Source organism: Ilyonectria robusta (genome assembly GCF_021365365.1).
Source record: "Ilyonectria robusta strain PMI_751 chromosome Unknown BGZ61scaffold_71, whole genome shotgun sequence".
Classification (NCBI taxonomy): domain Eukaryota; kingdom Fungi; phylum Ascomycota; class Sordariomycetes; order Hypocreales; family Nectriaceae; genus Ilyonectria; species Ilyonectria robusta.
Genome location: NW_025764505.1, coordinates 71,855 through 91,665, shown reverse-complemented (window position 1 = coordinate 91,665; position 19,811 = coordinate 71,855). Strand labels below are relative to the sequence as shown.

The following is a 19,811-nucleotide window of genomic DNA, read 5'->3' as shown; positions in this document are numbered from 1 at the left end:
GGGGATCGAGACTGAGGATAGTAAAAAAAAATAAAATAGACAAGACTGACGGCTACTACACACGGTATCGTCCGATCAAATAGGTCACTAAAGAATGCCACAAAAAGAGGCCAAAATGACTGACAATGGAACTATCAGATGATCATGACTGAAGATGGTGCTTGACAATGATCCTCATGTCGCGATGATGAAGGTGGGAAGTCTGACCTGCCACACCCAAACATTCCCCATTGAGAACCCTAAGACTGGCTAATTGAGCTGAACTAATAGTCTTAAACCAAGGCGGAAATTCCTGCTGAAGGCATCCCGCTGCAGTCTTATTCCTATCAGTGGTTAAGGGTCTGACCAAAGACCAACTTCCCCAAAGACAGTAAATCCCCAACTCATTAAACCGTCTTATTGAGTACTGCCTGGACCTTGTGAAAATCCGGCCACTCGGATAATTTCTTGATTTTGTTTCCGTCCTCTGTCATAGTGAGCACGAAAACATAATCCGTGCCATATGGACCTGCTTCCAATCGTCCCTCACTGCTACAAAGCATCGTGACCGTCCGTTTTTTCACATCTGTGTATATGTCATTGATGGTAATTTTGAATGTCTGTAGAAGCTTGAAGAAGCCTGCTGCACGGTCGTAGGTCCGGAATCTACATTCAAGCGGTATCAGTGGTGAACTATTTCCCCCCTCCATAGAGACTGTCCTCTCTGTGTGAAGATGGTATTTACTTACTGTTCTCTGGTCATTGGAAATACCCCCTCTGTATCTGGATGAACCGTGTAGTGAATATCATCTGTCCATCTCGAAACAACCTGGTCCAATGAGCGGCTCTCTAGATCCGATATCCACCCCGCGGCAGTTTTTTCAAGAATTTCCCGAAGAGACATCATAAATTTGTAAAGAGAGTTGTTGTAAGTCTGGATGATACTAAAGGCTGGGTATATGACCGTCCACACACGGGCATTATATATGCCAGAGGACGTAATAAATCAGAAGGAGTCACCCAATATTGAGGTTTGGTCACCTTTCGCTTTCGCTTTCGGGGTCTCGGGTGAACGGAAAGACCCTCCTAACTATCCCTTTTGTTGCTAAATTTACCCCGACTTACCCAGCCCTATGAAACCTCCGGCCACTACGGAGTACTGTAGCAGGAAACTTCTTGTATTTGTTATCTAGATTACGGATTGTCCCAAGTAGGGAATTCCGCCTGGAATTTCCGGGCGGGTTATTACAACCGAGTGGGCAGAGTGGAGTGTGGAGCGGAGTGCGGAGCGGAGTGCGGAGCGGATAATAGAGTGGATGGCAGAATGAAAAATGGGTTCTTTAATTTTGAAATTAAAATATAGTTAACTAATATATCTTAACATTTTAGTCTACTCTTAATAGGGCTAGTAACAGTAGAAGCATCTTAGAGGTACAGTAGCTTAATTCCTGCTAGAAGCGGACGATAAAGGACGGGTATTCCGCTTTAGGATTCTCCGCCATAAAGCCTACACAACGCACCAGTGCTTTAAGTAGTGAACTACCATATAATAACCTGATGTTAATCAGTGGCAGCGCCAAGGTAACCTTTAGCTTAGCGCCTGACTTGCGGAGTGGACTGGGCTGTCGGGTCACTATGGCCCCGAAAGTGAAAGGAAAGGTGAAAGTGCACTCCCCTCTCCGTCTCTTGGATGTGTCATGTCGCTATTGCCGCCGCAAGCGGTGCCTCTCTCCCTTCACTGGTCCTCTAGTGACAATTTAAGATATTGCCATCCTCCTCGTTGCACTGGTGTGGATTGAACTTCCAGTACAAGGACGATGTCGGTCCCATGCTCAGACGCAATGGCATCGTATCTTGTGTTTGACACCCCCTGCTGCAGTATCAGCTGTTTTCCGCACTAGGCGGAGAATAAAACAAAAGTCTCCGAACTCGGCATAACTTTAAGCCGACTGGAAACGTGCAAATTATCCTCGGGCTCAATTTAGAACCCGGGGCCCCGGCAGGGACTTTTTGAAGAGATGTAAGAACGACTAAAACCTCTTAAAAGAAAAGGTTCTAAGCGGGAGGTGTACTCTACAAGTTGTGGTTCTTATCGCAGCTTATCATTTCAGACGAGTGGTCATTTCAACTCTGACTCACGCACGAGTATGACTATTGCCATGGCACCAAATCAAGAGAGAGTGGCTCTTATTCTTGGATCCTCAGGGATCGTAAGTGTTTACATCTCATTTATCAGGCTGTAAGGCTGCTAATGCGAAACTTACTAGTCTGGCTGGGGATTGCTACATGAATGCCTTTCGTACCCGTCGACTAACACATTTTCTCGTGTGTTGGGCTTGAGCCTGCGGCCCATAACGGTAGAAGAGGCCCGTCTTCCGCAAGATGAACGGCTTGAGTTGCACAGCGGACTGGATCTTACCGACAAAGACCAGACTTTGGAGACATTGCGGGCCATCCCTGGTATTGAACACGTGACACACATCTACTACACCGGTGCGTAACCCATCTCCAAACAAATTGAACATTTAAAGTTAAATAATTGATCACCAGCATATGCTGGCCACGGAGGCAGCCCTGAGAAGGTAGTACTAACTAACACGGTCATGATCGACAACGCTCTCAGTGCGGCAAATACTCTTTGTCCCAAATTGGATTTCTTTCTACTGCAGACAGGAGGAAAGGTAAATTGGGTTGTTTTATTACCCCGAGTGTTTGCTAACTTAAGCCAGGGCTATGGTATTCTTGGATATGGATTTCCGCCTGCGCCTTGGAAGGAAGACCTTCCTCGCATGCCAGAGCCGTTTGCTTCGAAGATATTCAATTACAAGCAATTCGACAAGATGGTTGAGCATGCTGCTCATGGTTCTTGGAAGTGGTCTGAAAGCCGAGCATCCTTTCTTGTACGTAGCAAATTTACAATTTTTTTGAAAAGAGTTCTGATGTGGCTAACTTGAGATTTAGCCGGGCTTCGTTCCTCGCCATAATGCTATGAACATAGCTCAGGCACTTGGTCTATATCTTTCCTTCTATCGATCTATGAATGGTGCAGGGGTCAAGTGCGCCTTCCCAGGGACTCAGGAATCATGGACAGCGATACATACAGATTCATCACAAGATATCGTAGCGCGATTCGATATCCATATCTCCCTGTCCCCTGAACAAAGCCACGGGCGATCATTCAACGTGGGAGACGGGGAATCAGTCACATGGGAGGCCAAATGGCCAGTTCTCTGCCGTTACTTTGGTCTGGATGGTGTTGGTCCTTCTATGCAGAATAATGGAGAACCTCAAGGAATAGAGTGGTTGATGTCTGAAAAGGCTAAGTGGCCAGCTTGGATAAGGGAGAATGGTCTTGTCGACAACGCGTTGGAAGCCATGCAATGGGATATCCTCCAGACGTCACTTCTTACTACGGTTCGTATTGATTTTGACCTAGGGGCTAGCCGAGAGATTGGGTTCCAAGAGACGAAAGGACCAGGCGAGGGATACATCTTGGCGTTTGACAGGTTGAGAGATGCAAAGTTTCTACCCTGATAGTGGTCAATAATGCTCCCTTGATGAGCCTTGGATTGAGTCGGCTTGGCAGTTGTTACTGATTCCCTCTACCAATCACATGAGAGGCAAACCGGTTCGGGTTTGCGCAAAGGAGCCTTGAGGAACGAAGTTAGATATGTCCGATTTCCAGTTTATTCCTCATCAAACACACAATCGCGGATCCAAGGCTCAAATCTAAGGTGTTGAGATGTGGCTTGTGATGGCGCTGATAAAAGGTCAATGCTACGTGACGTATGTAGCTAGTTTACCAGTAGTGCAATGCGTGATATCCGACGGGGTCTTTCCTTAGAATGTCTTGTATAAGATGGAGGGAATTGAGGGGTTGACTAGATTTTTCTATTGTAAGAGTAGAATTTAATCAATATCTACATAATTTTGTGTAAGTAAAGCCTGTAAGTCTTAAATTACCTGTATTTTGAAGAGAATTGATTTACGGGGCATCTAACTGCACATTATACCTCCACTGATTGCTTGCTCATTCGTTTGGCTACTCGGTCGGTGCCCTTTGAGCTTTATTGCGATGAGGAGAATAAGCTTAATTTTACGCATGCAATTTCTACTAACGTACTCCACTGCCAAGCTGGCCAAACCCCCGAGCTGGCCACCTAACCACAACCAAACGAACATTCCGCCCCTACGCCTTAAATCAATTAAAATCACTACTCATCGTCTCCTTCAGACGATGAGATCACTACCTGACAAGTTCTCGCGTTGTGTCCCGTCTTCCTGCAGACACCACAGCATCGTTTCCTCGGCTCGAACCTCGTCGCGCGACCACTACTTTGCTGCGTTTTCTGCTTCACCTGTACGTTAACCTCGTCCTGGGCCTGGATGTTCTCAGCCTTAGCTACAGCAAGGGTTCCTCCTTGTCTGAGACTTGTTTTTTTTTGGCTCTGCGGCGTCGGTTTAGGGTGTCATTCTCCTGTCAAATGTTCCTAACCTCCGACTCCAAAAGGGCGATCTTGTGCATGATTCCTCGTGTCCCCTTTGCAAAGTGGTCGATAGCTTTAAGAATTGACGTCGGAGAGCTTCCCTGATGACGAGAGATCCGACCTTAGAATCCGTATCCGCGATGCCGTATCTCGCAACCACGTTCCGCACAAGGCGAAATCACGCGTTTATCGCGTCTGTATCTTCGCATAGGGCCCCCTTGTAGTCGTATCTGCGCAAATGAGGCGTCCCAAGTTCTGGTTGTCGCTTAATGAACTTAGAAGCCCACTTAACTCCGACGGGTAATTTCCTCGTGCGGCGAGTAGGAGATTGGCCATAGCTTCCACGTCACCAATCCGATGAGGGTAAGATCGCGAATCCATGTCAAGTACGCGTTCGACAATCGTCTTCTCTTCCAGTTTGTCCAATTTCGCGGAATTAGGCGGCCTCTCGCGTCGGGGAGACTAATCTTCCTTTCGGCAATAGAGCTTGTACTCACCGGCGATTCCGCGAACGGATCGGAGTTTGAGCGACTCGGTGTTGTCAACAAAGTGTTCCCACCACCAGGGGTTATTCCTGCAGCAATAAAGCTTGCGGAGAGAATTGCTGGTCTTTCTGGCCCCGTCATTCAGAATGCAAAAAGTGCGGTCCTCAAGGGTATGTTATGTTATACCACCCGGCCTATTGATTATCCTGCCGCTTCTCTCTAACAATTCTACGTACTTGAGAACGGCAACCTCGACACCCGCACGGTCCATGAAAAGTCACTTTACTATTCCACATTTAACCTTCGCGATTGTCAAGAGGGGATATCCTCTTTCTTACAAAGGTGAGCACCAGAGTTCAAGCATTTGTAGTTGCGGAAGGAAGGGAAAAACGGGACGCGCATGATCACAACGTCAAGTCTCGTATTATCGACTAGTGGAACCGGTACTATTTATTCCTCTTAGTTACATAACAGTCCATTTCACTTTGCTTGGCAAACCAAAAGTTTGATACCTTCCAGTCGGCCCCTGAATCAACAAGCTCAAAGTCGAAATTTCTCAGCAATTGTGGAAGCAGTTTCGACATCTCCATCAATGAGATGTTCTTACCCAAACACAGACGTGATCCCATCCCAAATTGTATCATGAATCGATCCATCTCGCGCGCCTTCTCTTTATCCTCCAACCACCGCTCAGGCCGAAATTGGTCGGCATCGTAACCGAAGATTAATTTGCTACGATGAATTACGTATGGATTGACACCAACCTCAGATCCGGCAGGGAGAGTGAACAAGCCGATTTGGAGGTTGGAGTTGGGGACGTAACGAGGGAGGCTCCATTGAACGGCGGGATGTATTCTCATTGCTTCTTTCATTACCTGATATACATACGGTCAGTACACTGAGAAATCGTTCAATGCGATTTAAGGGCTACACGTGATAGAAGAGTATGCATAATAAGAACATTTTGAGGACGTACCGCCTGAAGGTAGGGCATGTTGTTTGCCTCGCCAAACGTAACCGGATCACTGATTTTTTCCTCATCGCTGAACGTGTCGATCTCTTCTTGAAGACGTCTGTATGTCAAAGGATTCTTGAGTAGGAAGTACATGATTGACCGCAGACTAATTGCTGTAGTATCACTCCCCGCGGCGACATTGGCGAAACAGCTACGCCAGATCGTAGGCTGAGTACGTCCCATCTTCTGTAGTCTTGATATGAAGTCAGTTTGCCCGTTGTCTCCGCGGTCCAGCCGAGCCTTGATCTGCGCGCCAACAAAGTCGTTGAAGATACCAATGCCAGGGGGGTATATCAGACCCAGTTTTGAAAGGAGGTTTGTGGCGACATAGTATAACGACCAGTATTCGGGTATCACCGTGAATATCGCACCACGGATCAAATACCGCTCAAGTTTTGCGATGCAATTCTGTATATCTTTCCCCTCTTTCATGAATCCAAAAGGTTGCGAGAAAGTGATTTGGCCAATGACCTATTAACACAAAGTCAGACATCAATGGCGAGGGCTCTTTTCGCGTGACTTACATCGAACGCGTAGTACTGGAGCCAACTTGCAATATCGGCAGGGTTATGCTCTTTAACGAATAGGCTGTGAAGTCTCTCGACCATGGTGCTTGTACACTTGTCGACAAATGTTTCCAGCTCGACGAGGGAAGTCATGCTATACGCCGCGGCGATCTCTCGGCGGTTGTGAGCATGTCGAGCAATGTTTGGGTCGGTAAACAGGTCATCGTTATCTTTGTTCCCAAAGGGGATGTAGAACTTTGTCTTTCCAAAGTTCGAGGTATGGCCATAAATGATTTTGACAGCAGAAGGATCGGAGATAAGGACTTCGTTCGGGGCAACACGCACGATTGGCCCGTACCGCGAATGAAGTTGAATCTGAACTCTTGCGAACTGGCCACCACTGACGTGGTATAACTTCCATAGCCTTGTACAGCCAGCGATAAATGGCCCAGGGACATGCCGAAGGCGGGTGAAGTATTTGTTTTTGGCCCAATGGAGGAGTAGAACCGAGACGATCAGCACGCAAACCTGGCCTACACTTAGCCGAAGCCAGGCAGAGTGAAGGAACTCAGCGGCGTTGGATCTAAAGTTTGGCATGGTTTTGACAGAAATGGCTTGTCCTGGAGAATTTTGAACGGTGGAGAGGTGTCACCAAATGACGTAAAGCTGATTTAGACTGTGGATGGGATGGACTAGCACTTATATAAGACAAGTTGCGGGCAAGACTACCACGGAGTCCGCATCAAAGATTCTAGACCATTTGTGCGGAAACGGAATTCGCGGACTCCGCGTGTTAGACCCCATGTCCGAGAGAGCGGATCGCAGTTCAACCCGGCAGTAGGGAGAAGGATCTTGGTCCTTAATTCATATTTCTGACCTTTCTAAAGGTTATTACCCTTCCTATTCCAAGTACTGAAATGCCTTAGGTTATTCCAAGCTACCTAACTCTCTCTCACTGCTGGGGGGGTTCAGCTGCTGTGGGGGTCACCTACGGCGCTGACACGTTGCGTCTGATATGAATGCACCGTCAAGGCCACCTTCAGACACGGAAGGCGATGGGCCATCGGTCATACTGGCGGCTTGTGACTGTGCCTGTGCCTGTGGGGTCTCGATGGTGGGAAGCTCGGAGACCCAAGGTGGAGGCGAGACTTGCTGCGTAGCCTGGGGATACCCCGAGCTGCTTGGTGCACCTTTCAGAGTAGAGATGTATTCTCAAAGGTCTCGCACGCTCAGCGGGGTGTCGGGCGAAAAGTGGCGAACGATTGTTGCCATCAACTCGAGATGTACAATGTGCAAGTAACGAGGCTGGAGAAGCAAAGCGGACGATGGAGTGGCCCCCGAGGAACAAACACAATGATGATGATGATGATGATTCTGTAGGCGATCTGGAAAGAATCTGGAAAGAATCTGGAGAGAATCTGGGGGCGGGTCACCAAAGCAAGGGCCCCTGCCCCCCGCACTAGCGAATGCGGGGAAGGCTGTACCGACAGTGCCGATTACCAAAGGAATCATCATCATTGGACCGAGGGAACAGTTAAACAAGGCAGAGGCTCAGCGGTCACCGACTTACTCCACATCCAACTTACCCGAGTTTCGGTGACCGCACTTGTGGGTCCCAGGCCGCTCCACCGGTAACGATAATGGCAACCTTTCGATAGTACATAAGTAAGTATCAAAGCAACACTCAATTTGCACGCCGCCCATACTCACTCATAGCCTGTCTTGTTATTAATTTGGGCTAACATGTCGTCTTTCGAACCCAAGCTAGAGGTTCATCTTCCAGCCCCAAGTTAAAAGCTTCTTATCCTCATTCTCGCTGCCTTTTGCCTGGTATGCTCCCGGCTTGACCAACCGTTTTTGCTTTGTGTCAGGCTAACAGCAAACTCTCTCAGCCAGTTATTTACAATGTCTTCTTCCATCCCCTCGCTCGAATTCCAGGACCATTACTCGCCAAGCTTTCTAACTTATGGCACGCCTACCACTTGTTAACCGGGACTCGTTACCTCCTACTTAGTGACCTCTACGAGAAATATGGTGAGTCTAACTCGTGCACTCAGTTACGTATGAAACTAAGCTCTTATAAGGCCCTCTTATCTGTATAGAACTAAATATAGTATCTGTAAATATAAATAAAGAGCTGTAGAAAATCTTTTTAGTAATATTACTAATTAATAAGGTTATAATATTATAAAAAGAAGTAAAACTTAATAAATATCTATTAGTTTTAACTATTAATGTTCTTATAAATATTTATTTTAAAAAGATTTTTAATCTTTTTTATAATTTAATAAAAAAGACTAAAGTTAGTAAAAGCTTAATATAAATAGTAAGATTTATATCTTTAATAAGTAAAGTAAATAATATTTTATTTTATTTTATTTTAAAAAAATAAAAGAAATTTAATACTACTAATAAAAAAAAACTCTTTAATAATAATTAATACTATAAAAAATTATTTAAGTACTTTTAAATAAAAATATAATTTATAAGTAATCTATTTATATAAAATATCTTTAATAATAAAATATTAATATAAATTTATAATTAGTAAAAAGTAAAAAAAAGTAATATTAAATTAGAAGTATAATATATTAAGTAAAAAAAAATATTTTTAACAATTTATTAATAGCTAAAAAATTTAAGTTTAATAAGCTTTTTTCTAATTAAAAATTATTTAATAAATTAATTATTTTATTTATTACTAGCTTTAATATTATTTTTATTACTTTTTTAATAATATTATAATATTTACTATATTATGAAAAAGTTTATAATATCTTAATAAAAAAAGTAAAGTTAAAATTTAAATTTATTAATAAAATTATATATTAAAAAACTTAATATAATAATTATATCTTTTAATTTACTATAAATATAATTTAAAATAAGTAAAAAACTAGTTATTAATAAATAAATTATAAGTTTATATTAATAAAGTAATTAAAGTATTATTTATAAAGTAAATATTATATTTAATAATAATTAAATATAATAATATAATATATATAATAAGTAAGTAAAATAAATAAGTAAGTAAAATATTTTACTTTATAATAGAATTTTCACTTTTAAGAAAAATACTTAAAAAAAGTCCTAAAAAATTAAAATTAAGCTTAAAATAGCTAGTATTTCTAAAATAACTTATATATATTAAGAAAAAAATATTTAATATAACAGGCAGTTAGAAATACTTAAACTAACTAGTTACTAATAGGGATATCTCTAGAGTAACCTAAATAAAGTTAAAAAAGAAGGTAAGTACCGTTACTAGAGGAAAATTATCACTTTTCCTTTTATTAGAGATTCTTCCTAGAAGTTAGAAAGGCCGGAAGGGCTTAAGGCTGCTAGAGAGTCTATTAATTAATTGCTTTTATTTTTAAGAGATTTATTTGAGCCTTCTTGCTATTATTACATTCCCTATCCAACTTCTATCTTCAACCTCCCTTAGATATCGGGCTGCTGCAGGCCCTATTGATGCCTTACTAGCGAACCTTCCTGCGACTGACTCGATATTCTATCTTATAAGATACTTTTCTATTAGGAGATATAAGCCTTAGATTAATTCGATCTTATATATATAATCTAGTGTAGCTTTAGGCTAACTGGCTAAGATACCTATATAATAACTCTTTGTATATTTCTTTTAGGGTAAGTTAATAAATTGGGTGTTATTTTCTATTTCTTTTTACTGTTAAATTAATTTAATTATATTTTTATAAAAGTTTTATATAGAAGAGTATAGAAAAAATAATATTTATATTATATAATTAGTATTTTTTATATAAAGGAATTTTTTTAAAATTATTTAAAAATTATTTTTACTTTTCATATAAAATTAGATTTATAAAAGTTCTTTTTTTAGAGTTTTAATTATTTAATATAAGTTTTTAGAATTTTAAGATTAGTAATTTTTAAGTATATAATATATTATTTTACTTACTTATTTATTTTACTTACTTATTATATATATTATAATAAGTTAAGATAATTAATATAATTAAGTTATATTAATAACTAAATAGCTATATATAGTAAATATATACTATTTAATTAGCTATATAATTATAGTAAAATAATAAATTATAAAAATTATTTAATAATTTTAAAGAATTTTATACTTTTAAATTATTATAATTATTTATTTATTTAGTATATGCTATTTTACCTATATCTAGGCCTATAAAACTCCTTTAACTAATTTAGAGAGGAAAAACCTTCTAGCTATCTAGCTATAGGATGAAAACCTTGCTGCAATTTCGCTCTGCTATCTTAAAGGGCTTGTTATTATTATTAGGTTTATACTGGTAAACTCATCACTAGCCTTATTCAGTATTATAATTATTTAATAATTAAAATAATTTATATATAATAAAATAAAATAAGTAAATATATAATTAGTATATATAATAAAATTAATATTATAATTTAATTATAATTTATTTAGTTTTTTTAGCTTTACTTAATATTATTAAATAAATTAAAGCTATATAGTAATCTTAAATAATAAAAATAAATAATAAATACAATATTTAATATTAAAAAAAATAGTAATTAAATAATAAGATTATTATTTATTAATTTTTATTTAAAGCTTTTATTTAATTTCTTTAACTTTAACTTTATTATTTATAATTAATAATTTTAAAATAATTATTTTATTTTAAGCTATAAAATATAAAAAAAACTAACTATTTCCTATTATTAAAAAATTAACTTTTTTTTAATATTTATTTTATTATAATTAATTTTTAATATAATTAATTTTACTTAAATAGCTCTTTTTAAAAATAACCTATTATATTTATATTATAAATTCTAACTTTAATATAATTTTAAATTTTTGAAAATTTCAAAAATAAATTAAAAAAATAAAAATTAAATTTCCTTTTACAAAAAATTTAAAAAAAAAATTCTATTTAAGCTATTACTATACTATTTATAATATTTAAATAAAAACTAATAAATTATATTAATTATTTTTAAATATTATTTACTTTTTAATAATAAAATTAAAATTAATAAATAAAAAAATTAAATTTTTATTTATAATTTTATTTTATATATTTAAATAGAAATAGCTATATTTTATAATTTAGCTAAAAATATTAATAATTTTAATTTAAGAAGTTAAGTCTTCTTCTAGAATATTACTAAAGCTTAATATAACTTTTAATTTAAGAAGTTATTATATTATATTAAGCTAGTATAAATACTAGCTACTTAAAGTACTAGCTAAAAGGGAAATTTAAATAAGAGATATTATAGATATTAGGGATTTTAGGGTATTAAGTTAGGTTATAGAAATTATTAGTATATTTATTAAAATTAGAATAGCTATAAATTAAAAAAGTTAGATAGAATTTTAATAGAAAAGAAAAAAGCAGCTTAAAACTTAAAATTTAAGCCTTAATAACTATAATATATATATAATAAAAATACAGTAAATTTAAATACTATATTTTCTTATTAAGAGCTAGTTATAATTTATATTAAATTTTAAATATAATTTTACTTTTCTTAGCTTTTTAAAATAAAATATAATTTAATTATTAATAATTATAATTATAATAATTACTTTATAATTATTTTTAACTATTAATAATTATAATTATAATAATTACTTTATAATTACTTTTAATTACTAGTAATTATACTTATAATAATTACTTTATAATTACCTTTAATTATTAGTAATTATAATTACTATATAAATAATTATATTTAATTATATTAATATATAGATAATTAAATAGTATATATTTATTATAAGTAGCTATTTAGCTATTAATATAATTTAGTTATCTTAATTACTTTAATTTACTATATATTACTATATTTAACTATTACTAGATATAATATTTACTCTATAAGTAATATCCTAACTGCTCTGCTAATATAAACCTATAGTTTATCTATAGCAACTAGCCTTCTGCCTACCCTAGACTATATCTACAGCAGACTAGAAGACATAACTGTTACAGTACTGCACTAGAAGTCCCTGCTACCATAGAACCACCGCTAGCCTTCCTCGCTTGCTAGCATAGACACGGCGTCTTAATACTCGCGGTAGACCTCCAGCTTCTTATTACTTATATCAAGCGGTTTTTGTCGTCGAAAGCACACGCAAACCGACTACACAGACTCCTTCGTCCCTGCCGTCCCGCCCTCTTCAAGCGAATCGAGGTAGCCATCAACAACTGTGACTGCACAATGAAGGAATGGCGGTAGGTGGAGGCGGCGGGATCCTCATGCGCAGTTCTATACCGCATGACGCCTTTCCAGATCCACTGGGGTTGATTGTGTCATTTACCGTGTCCAATATAAAGGAGCACAAGGATGCCGTGATACAATCTATTTCCTAGAATCACTAATGATTCTAAGGCCTAGGGGGTCAATCCAGGGACCAAACCCAAACCTCGAATAAAATGGACGTTCGAACTTCAGGGGGCATATCAAGAAAATTGACAAAAATTATATCCTCCCGGACTAGACCCAATAATCGCAAGTTCCTTCACATTTCTAGCCTTGGCCACCTCGGGGCAACGTTGATTGTTCGCGGAGGATCTCTAGACAAGGGATTTGAGGATCTTGTGCTTAGAATAAAACTTCCGGTTGACCTTGCCAAAGATATCTGCCACAGATATGTTAATAAATAGCCTTTGCATCACCTCAATCGACCCCACGTTAGGATGTAACAAGAATGTGAGGTACGTACACATGGGGATAGAGGTAGCAATGAGAGCGCAGGCCACAATGCCCCAAGTCTGGAAAAGCCGTCCAGGTCCAGCTCGGGCAACCCAGTCGTTAACAAATGTGGAAAAGGCGTAGAACATAAAGTTCTTGACCATCATCTGGAGGATGAATATTTCTGTCGCATCTTTCGGAAATGAATCACTGCAGGATTGAATTATCAGCTGTGAAAAGGCATCTCAAGACTTTGAGGGGCGGCGAAAGAAATAGAAGAAGCGTACAGGATGTACAGTGAAGCAACAGTCGCCGGGAACGAGCACCCAACGCACGCCACACCGTAGAAGAATGCGCCGAGGTAATACCCATCTGGCCGTGGGTTGTCAACGACCCACATGAACATGAACCAGCCAAGCGCAGAGAAGATTATTCCAATGATGTTGGCGGGGATTCGGAACTCGGCTTCGAAGACGCCTCCATTCAGGCGCGACAGTAACCGCGTCATCCAGTCGCAGATGGGCCCCGCCACAGTAGCCAGAACACCGCCGATGAAGCTGCCGGCGTAGAAATAGCCGTTCTGGGAGACGGTGAGGAGGTAGGGGGGCGGTGTCCAGATCTGTGCCGTGATGTACGCTGTGCCCACGTACAGCGAGATGATGACCCCGCTGACCAGCAAGATCCAGATGACGGCCGGGTTGATCAGGTGGATAAAGATCTCACCCAGGAGGATCAGGATCGACCTGTCCGAGTAGGTCCCCGACCAAGCCATCAGGCCCCCCCAGTACCCAACCATTGCCTTGGTCGTCTGCGCCTGTTCGTTGTGGATGATGGAAACCTCTTGCCCATTCGATTTTGTGGGGTTTGCGAAGCTGGCATCTGCTCCATCCGTTGCAGCCGGGAGCGATCTCCGGTACTGGGTTTCAGGTAGGAAGAAGATGGCGCCGAGCAAACCGACAGCATTGAAGGGCAGGACGGCAATGAAGACAGCTTTCCAGCCACATCGCTCCGTCAGCACACCCGCAATGATGGAGACGAGAGAGGTCGAACAGGTTAGCGTGGCGACGGTCAAGGCGGTACGGAAGCCGCGCTCGTGCAGGTAGAACATGTCGCCTATGGCCGCAAGCGACAAGCTCTCCCAGGCGGTGCTTCCCAAGCCTTGGATCATGCGGCCTGCAAGTAGGGTGCTGTAGCTCATCTTCTGGGAGCCGATTATGCAGACGACTGTCCCCAGGGTGCCGGCAATCGCAGCCAGCAGAAACTGCAGTCGCTTGCCGTACTTTTGGGCAAAGACGGAGACAAGGGGGCTAATGGATTGTACATTTGTGAGCTTTTACCACCGGAGAGGCTTGCAATGAAGTTATTCCCAGGGAGGGGAGGATAACAAACCCTATGACAGCTACAATGAGCAGCTGGTAGCCCGAAAGTTGAGATACTTTGGTTATGGACACGTTCAGAATAACGGACACAGCGTATGTTGCAGCCGCCAGAAGTGGAGCCGGCACGGCTGCGAAGATGATGTTATTCATAAATAGTACAGCGAAGGCTGTTTCCTTCTTCCATCTTGGCCAAAGCTGTAGTACTCCCGTTAGGTTTCCTCCTTTAATGCTATCAAAAAGGGGCACATGGGAATATCTCACTAGAGGGTCGTTGGGATCATTGTCCGATGGTTGTGGAATAAGGATAATCTCGATTCCCTAGAAGAGGTATTGTTAGTCATTCCTGCTTGCTAGACTAGGAGGAGATCGGGGTCTCCTGACTGGGAAGGCGGCATACTCTGTGCATAACGCGCTTCAGCTGCCTCTGATTACTGTCGCCATCTGCAATGCCTTCCGGTCGATCATGACGAATGAGAAGCTCCGTCCCGGTGAGCGGCACGTCGGTGCGCACATCGATGATTCCGAACGGCATGATGACTAGAGTAGGGGTTGTTTGGATGCTTCAGAGACCAAAGAGCAGGATTGTATGAGGGAGGCGTTAAGAAGAGGAGAACTTAGCTATGAGGCGACGACTCACACTTCGATATTATACCGGCTGGAATAGGGCTTCTTAAAATCCCATCAGTCATTTGCTCGTGTCGTTTGTCACACTAGCCAACTGCCGCCTGGTGGTGTTCCCATACAGGAATAGTGTGGTGGCGGAGGCCGCGCTGGGGGGCCACGGGCGGCGCAGGTTAGAACAGCAGCGGAGGCCGCGCTGGGGGCATGGGCGGCGGGGGCTTGAGACAGAGACATCATCAGCATTACGAACGGAGTCGGTGATAGCAGCCGAATTAGGGCCGTAACTATCATTAATTGCAATAGCCTATTTGGCCCCTCAATATCATCATTTTCTCCGTGTTGTAATGCACAGCAATCATGATAACCTCTGCTACCCGAAAGGGTTTCGGGTGGTGACCTAGAAAAACATCCTTCGCATAGGCGGCGGATATGTGTTCCAACGATATGCCACACAGCTCGGAGGAGTTTAACTGTGATGTTGTCTGATTCCGGGGTCGTGTTTCCCATGCAGAGACTTTCATGCAGCAGGTCGTCACAAGCTCGCAGTTGATGTCCTCCAGTCCGTTTACGGGTTATGCTATTCAATGTGGAACCGTTGCTGGAACTGTATTCACTGCTCTAATTGTTAACTGAATGGATTTTTTTTTTTTTTAAAAAAAAAGAAAATTGGATTCTGAAGCACACATTTCCATTGCCGACCAAAATCCTTACCTCCCATGGCCCAGACACCGAGAAGGTTCAGAGAAGCCATTGCCTTGATCCTTCTCATTCGCTCACTCAACCCAAGCTCTGCTAAGCATACTGGACTTGCTTGAGAAGAGAACCCACCTCACACAACTGGTGCTACTCCTCTTGGGTGTGGGATTGGGCTTCGGCGACAACACCCCTCATACGTTCATATACACCCGTAGCATTCCTTTAGGAGGCGCAACTGTCGCGAAGAAACACGGCACGAAACGTTTAACGCCTGCAGCTTTGGCAGCATTTGCGAGCTGTATCTGGCTCATTTCCAGTCGCGTTAATAGTCGCGATCAGCACGTCGATTCCCGTCAGGAGCTTTGCAAGCTGATCATCGGGGCCATCAAAATCGGCAGAAACCACATGAACGCCTTTCCGCTTGAGCTCAAGAACCTCTGGCTTCTGCAGCGAAGACGGCCGAGTAAGAGCTGTCACTTCCTATTGGATATATTAGCATTATACTGACGGAAGTCGAGAGATGATGTATAATACAAATTTCGTCGAGTTTGACGCCAGAAGACCATTCACAATAATCGTGTCGGTTTCTCCAGCTGCTCCAGCAATTGCTACCTTTATTTTCAATGTAATATCGGTGATCAAGCTTGGCTTCTCATGTTAGCTTTGTGGCAGTGTTAGACGACGAGGTAACTGTATTTATTCTTCATTCTTCATGGTGTCTCCTTGGCGGTAGATCATACATTCGGCAATCAGCTCCTCCGATTATTCTCGAATTGGTCTCATTCTCTAGGTTTCTCGTCGCTCTCGCGTGGTCTCGGGGTCCAGATTCGGGGTCTCGGGTTCCCATGGCCTCCGCAGTGCGGAGTCCGCACGAGGCGCAAATTTGGGTCTATGTGCTCTGCGGCTTAATAATTGGAACTTGTTCGCAGTGGTTTAACTGGTTGTTAGATACGCAATTTGCTATATGCAATAGCAGAACTGATTGATCAAGTAATATCAATTCAGATTCTTCTTCCCTTTTCCTTAAGGTTCAGAGCAGGCTTTTTATGCCTTTTCTAAGCTATATGGAATCAACTAGAAGCTGCTTGCTAAGCCTGTGGCAATAGGTGGCAACTGTCACATCCAGTATAGGCTATTATTATACTATATATTAGCAGAGTATTTATTCCACTTTTGCCGTAATTATCTGGTATAATAGTTATAAGCCCGGGAGGATAATATCCTGTAACTTCTACTGAAAATTACTATTATAGCTAGAATAGGCTCCTTCTATAATAACTAGAGAGGTTATAAGTTCAAATTCTATTAAAATTGGATCTATAATTAGCTACAGTCAGCTATATAAACATCAGTATACCAGTATAAATAAAGCTATAGAATCTTAGCAGAAATAAGCGCTATATAGTAGAGTTATAGCAGCTATAGATTACCTCTATTATTGCTAATCTAGGGGGGTATATTATATCCAGTATAGGCTATTATTATACTACGCATTAGCGGAGTGTTTATTCCACTTTTGCCGTAGTCGTCTGGTGCGATAGCAACTTTTATCTTTGATGGCGACATTTATACCGCCACCCGAGGTCACGATCTAACACTGGTTTAATTGAAAGCTGAAAATTCTAAAAAGTGGATTATAAGGCATCCCCTGTTCATCTTGATATGAGCTCGAAATGATTATGGTAATTTCGTGAGGCATGTGTGTTAAATACTTAGAGCAATACTGTATATTACCAAGCATGCTTTCGAGGATGCTGATTTATAAGATGGAGCTCGGCCGTCCGTTCCGACGAATAAAGCTACATTCTTAGAGGGCGAGTTCCATCAACATCGCCTGACTCTCTACTCTTGGTCAGCATTGATGATCGGGGAACAGTCACGAGGGGAAGCATTGGATTCAAGACTGCTGCATCTAATAGGAAGGGTGCATTGAAATGTGTGTAGAAGCTCCTGATTTCAGCCTAACTGAGGGCCGTCAGGACCGTAGTTATCCCATAGAGTGCGGTAAGGCAACACTTCGCTTGCGTACAATGGGGTCCAGCCAACGAGAGTAAAGCAAATGAAAGGTACCTCCACCCCCACATATTTTATATGGTGATAGAAGTCCCAGAAATTTCCCGATCTACAAAGAGCTACATCACACTCCTTGCACCGATACCGCGATTTCCATACGGCTCGGCAGCTGTTGCCGCTGGCTGCTTGCAACGGCTGACGCGGCCGACCCTCGCCTAGCCGTACGTTCCTACAAGCTTGACATTCCGACGGATTCTTATTTCGGACCCAATTGTGCTGTGAGACGGGCGTAAATTTGTCTCCAGCCCGAAACCTCTGACGTGACTGACTTTCTGCTGCGTACGCTGCAACGAGGCCATTAACAAGGCGTTGCCGCCAACTGCCTTATGATACCTCCGGCTTCCACTGTGGCTGCCCTCGTTGCCGTAAAGGAAGCTATTGATAAGGGCTATTTCTGATAGAAAGTCCCAAGCAAGGGTCTTCCAGCCGCCCTACGCACACGGCGGTTAGGGCCCCAATAGGCACGTAGCTGGTCGCCGCGGTCTACTGCGTTCATCTCGTTGTTGTAAGCAGCAGCGATGGATGGGATATAAATCATTTTGATGGGGTTATCGCCGAAAAACCGCTGTATTGGCCGTGCTTGGATTTAGTCTGTTGTCGGCCTCTTGCTGTGGCGGTCACTCCTTTCATCGCCTGTAATCGCGGTTGATAGGAATAGCACGAGGGCGTTTTCTTTTCATACGATCTCATTGACCTAGCGGAAGACAAATTTGTAGGGAAATACAACATAACTGTTTCTTCCTGACTGACCTTGTTATCTACCGTTAGGACGGCTTTGAGAGCGTTGAATTCGAGGCTGCCGGCAGCCGTGTTATCCGCAGCCTTTAGCTTAACGAGGGATATGTAGATACCACAGCTACGGCGGGCTGTGCCTGTGGGCCCGTGACCCAATTGACGGAGCCGGCGAAAAAGGTCGTTGGAAGAGAATAGGTTATCAAGAAATACGTGGTATGTGGAATCTGGCAGCAGATTTACTAGGGCAAACAACCACGGCTTGGGTCGGGTTCAGATAGATAGTCTTCCTCCCTTGCATCCGCTGTCGGGTCTCCCGTAGCTGTGAAAATACGTACCGGCGAGCCGGCCGGACCCCTACGGGCCCGAACTTGCGGCCCGATCTGTGCCAAATCCACCTCAGTAAATAGCCTCGTTGGGCCACAGCCCACACTTTGAAGCCCGTTGGTATCGGTTTATTAGGGACGGTTGTAGTCTCGCGCGCAATGGCATCGATGGAAGCTGGGTTCCCCGGTCTGATTTCATATTCGACAAGGACTTGTGCGACATGTCTGGCGTGACTGAGGAGATCAGAAAAGAATTTTCCGAGCCTACAGTCAATCTAACTTTGCTCTGAGTTGAGATAGGAGATTGAAATACTCTTTTCATCCATTGGTACATACGTTGGTAATTCTTGGAGTCCTTGCTTAGATATTAATATCCAGGCATACATACAGGCCAGAGATCGTACCCTATGCTCCAGTTTTCGGTCAGCCCTTCCGATATGCGGGAATGTATGTTCCTTTCAGATCACCCTCCAGTAGCAATTGAGGCTTTCTTGAGTATGGGCCAGAGGCTTATAACTAACACACCACAACCTGTTCAGGTGTGAGAGCTCGGTAGTGTGCTCGGGAAAGCCACCTTGAAACAAAAGAGATGAAATTCGATAACTTAGTTAATTCGATGGATGGCGCAATCTAGGTTAAAGCAGACCCGGTCTGGACTAAAACGTTTCAAGTTATGGGCCACATATCCAGAGTGATACCGATACACACAATGGCGAGGATACTGTGTGTTATGCCGGTGACCCCCGACCTCGATGGCACCACGTTTCACACGGGCAACATCCAATACCCCTGTTTCCACGCAGGAATCAATTGCACCACGATCGGTCT

General features: G+C 41.8%; 6 protein-coding genes across 6 annotated transcripts; 2 read left to right on the top strand and 4 right to left on the bottom strand.

Moving 5' to 3' along the window:
- Positions 1–332: 332 nt before the first annotated feature.
- BGZ61DRAFT_511079 (uncharacterized protein) lies at positions 333–912 on the bottom strand. The gene is made up of 2 exons (XM_046252097.1): positions 729–912; positions 333–645 (listed from the first exon to the last, which is right to left on the bottom strand). Exons 1-2 carry the CDS (start codon positions 884–886, stop codon positions 387–389), a joined length of 417 nt encoding a protein of 138 aa, XP_046093996.1. The 5' UTR covers positions 887–912; the 3' UTR covers positions 333–386.
- Positions 913–2,053: 1,141 nt separating this feature from the next.
- Positions 2,054–3,606, top strand: BGZ61DRAFT_468221 (uncharacterized protein). The gene is made up of 5 exons (XM_046247861.1): positions 2,054–2,189; positions 2,247–2,472; positions 2,530–2,660; positions 2,709–2,879; positions 2,941–3,606. Exons 1-5 carry the CDS (start codon positions 2,127–2,129, stop codon positions 3,511–3,513), a joined length of 1,164 nt encoding a protein of 387 aa, XP_046093995.1. The 5' UTR covers positions 2,054–2,126; the 3' UTR covers positions 3,514–3,606.
- A 1,791-nt stretch (positions 3,607–5,397) lies between these two features.
- Positions 5,398–7,069, bottom strand: BGZ61DRAFT_374342 (cytochrome P450; the record flags this gene model as incomplete). Its single annotated transcript, XM_046242328.1, has 4 exons — positions 5,398–5,826; positions 5,928–6,152; positions 6,225–6,437; positions 6,491–7,069. The coding sequence occupies 4 exons, from the start codon at positions 7,067–7,069 to the stop codon at positions 5,398–5,400; spliced, it is 1,446 nt and encodes a 481-aa protein (XP_046093994.1).
- A 418-nt stretch (positions 7,070–7,487) lies between these two features.
- Positions 7,488–8,072, top strand: BGZ61DRAFT_487343 (uncharacterized protein; the record flags this gene model as incomplete). Its single annotated transcript, XM_046249959.1, has 2 exons — positions 7,488–7,768; positions 7,853–8,072. The coding sequence occupies 2 exons, from the start codon at positions 7,488–7,490 to the stop codon at positions 8,070–8,072; spliced, it is 501 nt and encodes a 166-aa protein (XP_046093993.1).
- Positions 8,073–13,038: 4,966 nt separating this feature from the next.
- BGZ61DRAFT_541719 (major facilitator superfamily domain-containing protein) lies at positions 13,039–15,067 on the bottom strand (the record flags this gene model as incomplete). Its single annotated transcript, XM_046255081.1, has 6 exons — positions 13,039–13,103; positions 13,188–13,366; positions 13,444–14,463; positions 14,546–14,730; positions 14,797–14,853; positions 14,933–15,067. 6 exons carry the CDS (start codon positions 15,065–15,067, stop codon positions 13,039–13,041), a joined length of 1,641 nt encoding a protein of 546 aa, XP_046093992.1.
- Positions 15,068–16,116: 1,049 nt separating this feature from the next.
- Positions 16,117–18,463, bottom strand: BGZ61DRAFT_541718 (uncharacterized protein; the record flags this gene model as incomplete). Its single annotated transcript, XM_046255080.1, has 4 exons — positions 16,117–16,332; positions 16,387–16,500; positions 18,195–18,356; positions 18,413–18,463. 4 exons carry the CDS (start codon positions 18,461–18,463, stop codon positions 16,117–16,119), a joined length of 543 nt encoding a protein of 180 aa, XP_046093991.1.
- Between the last annotated feature and the right edge of the window lie 1,348 nt (positions 18,464–19,811).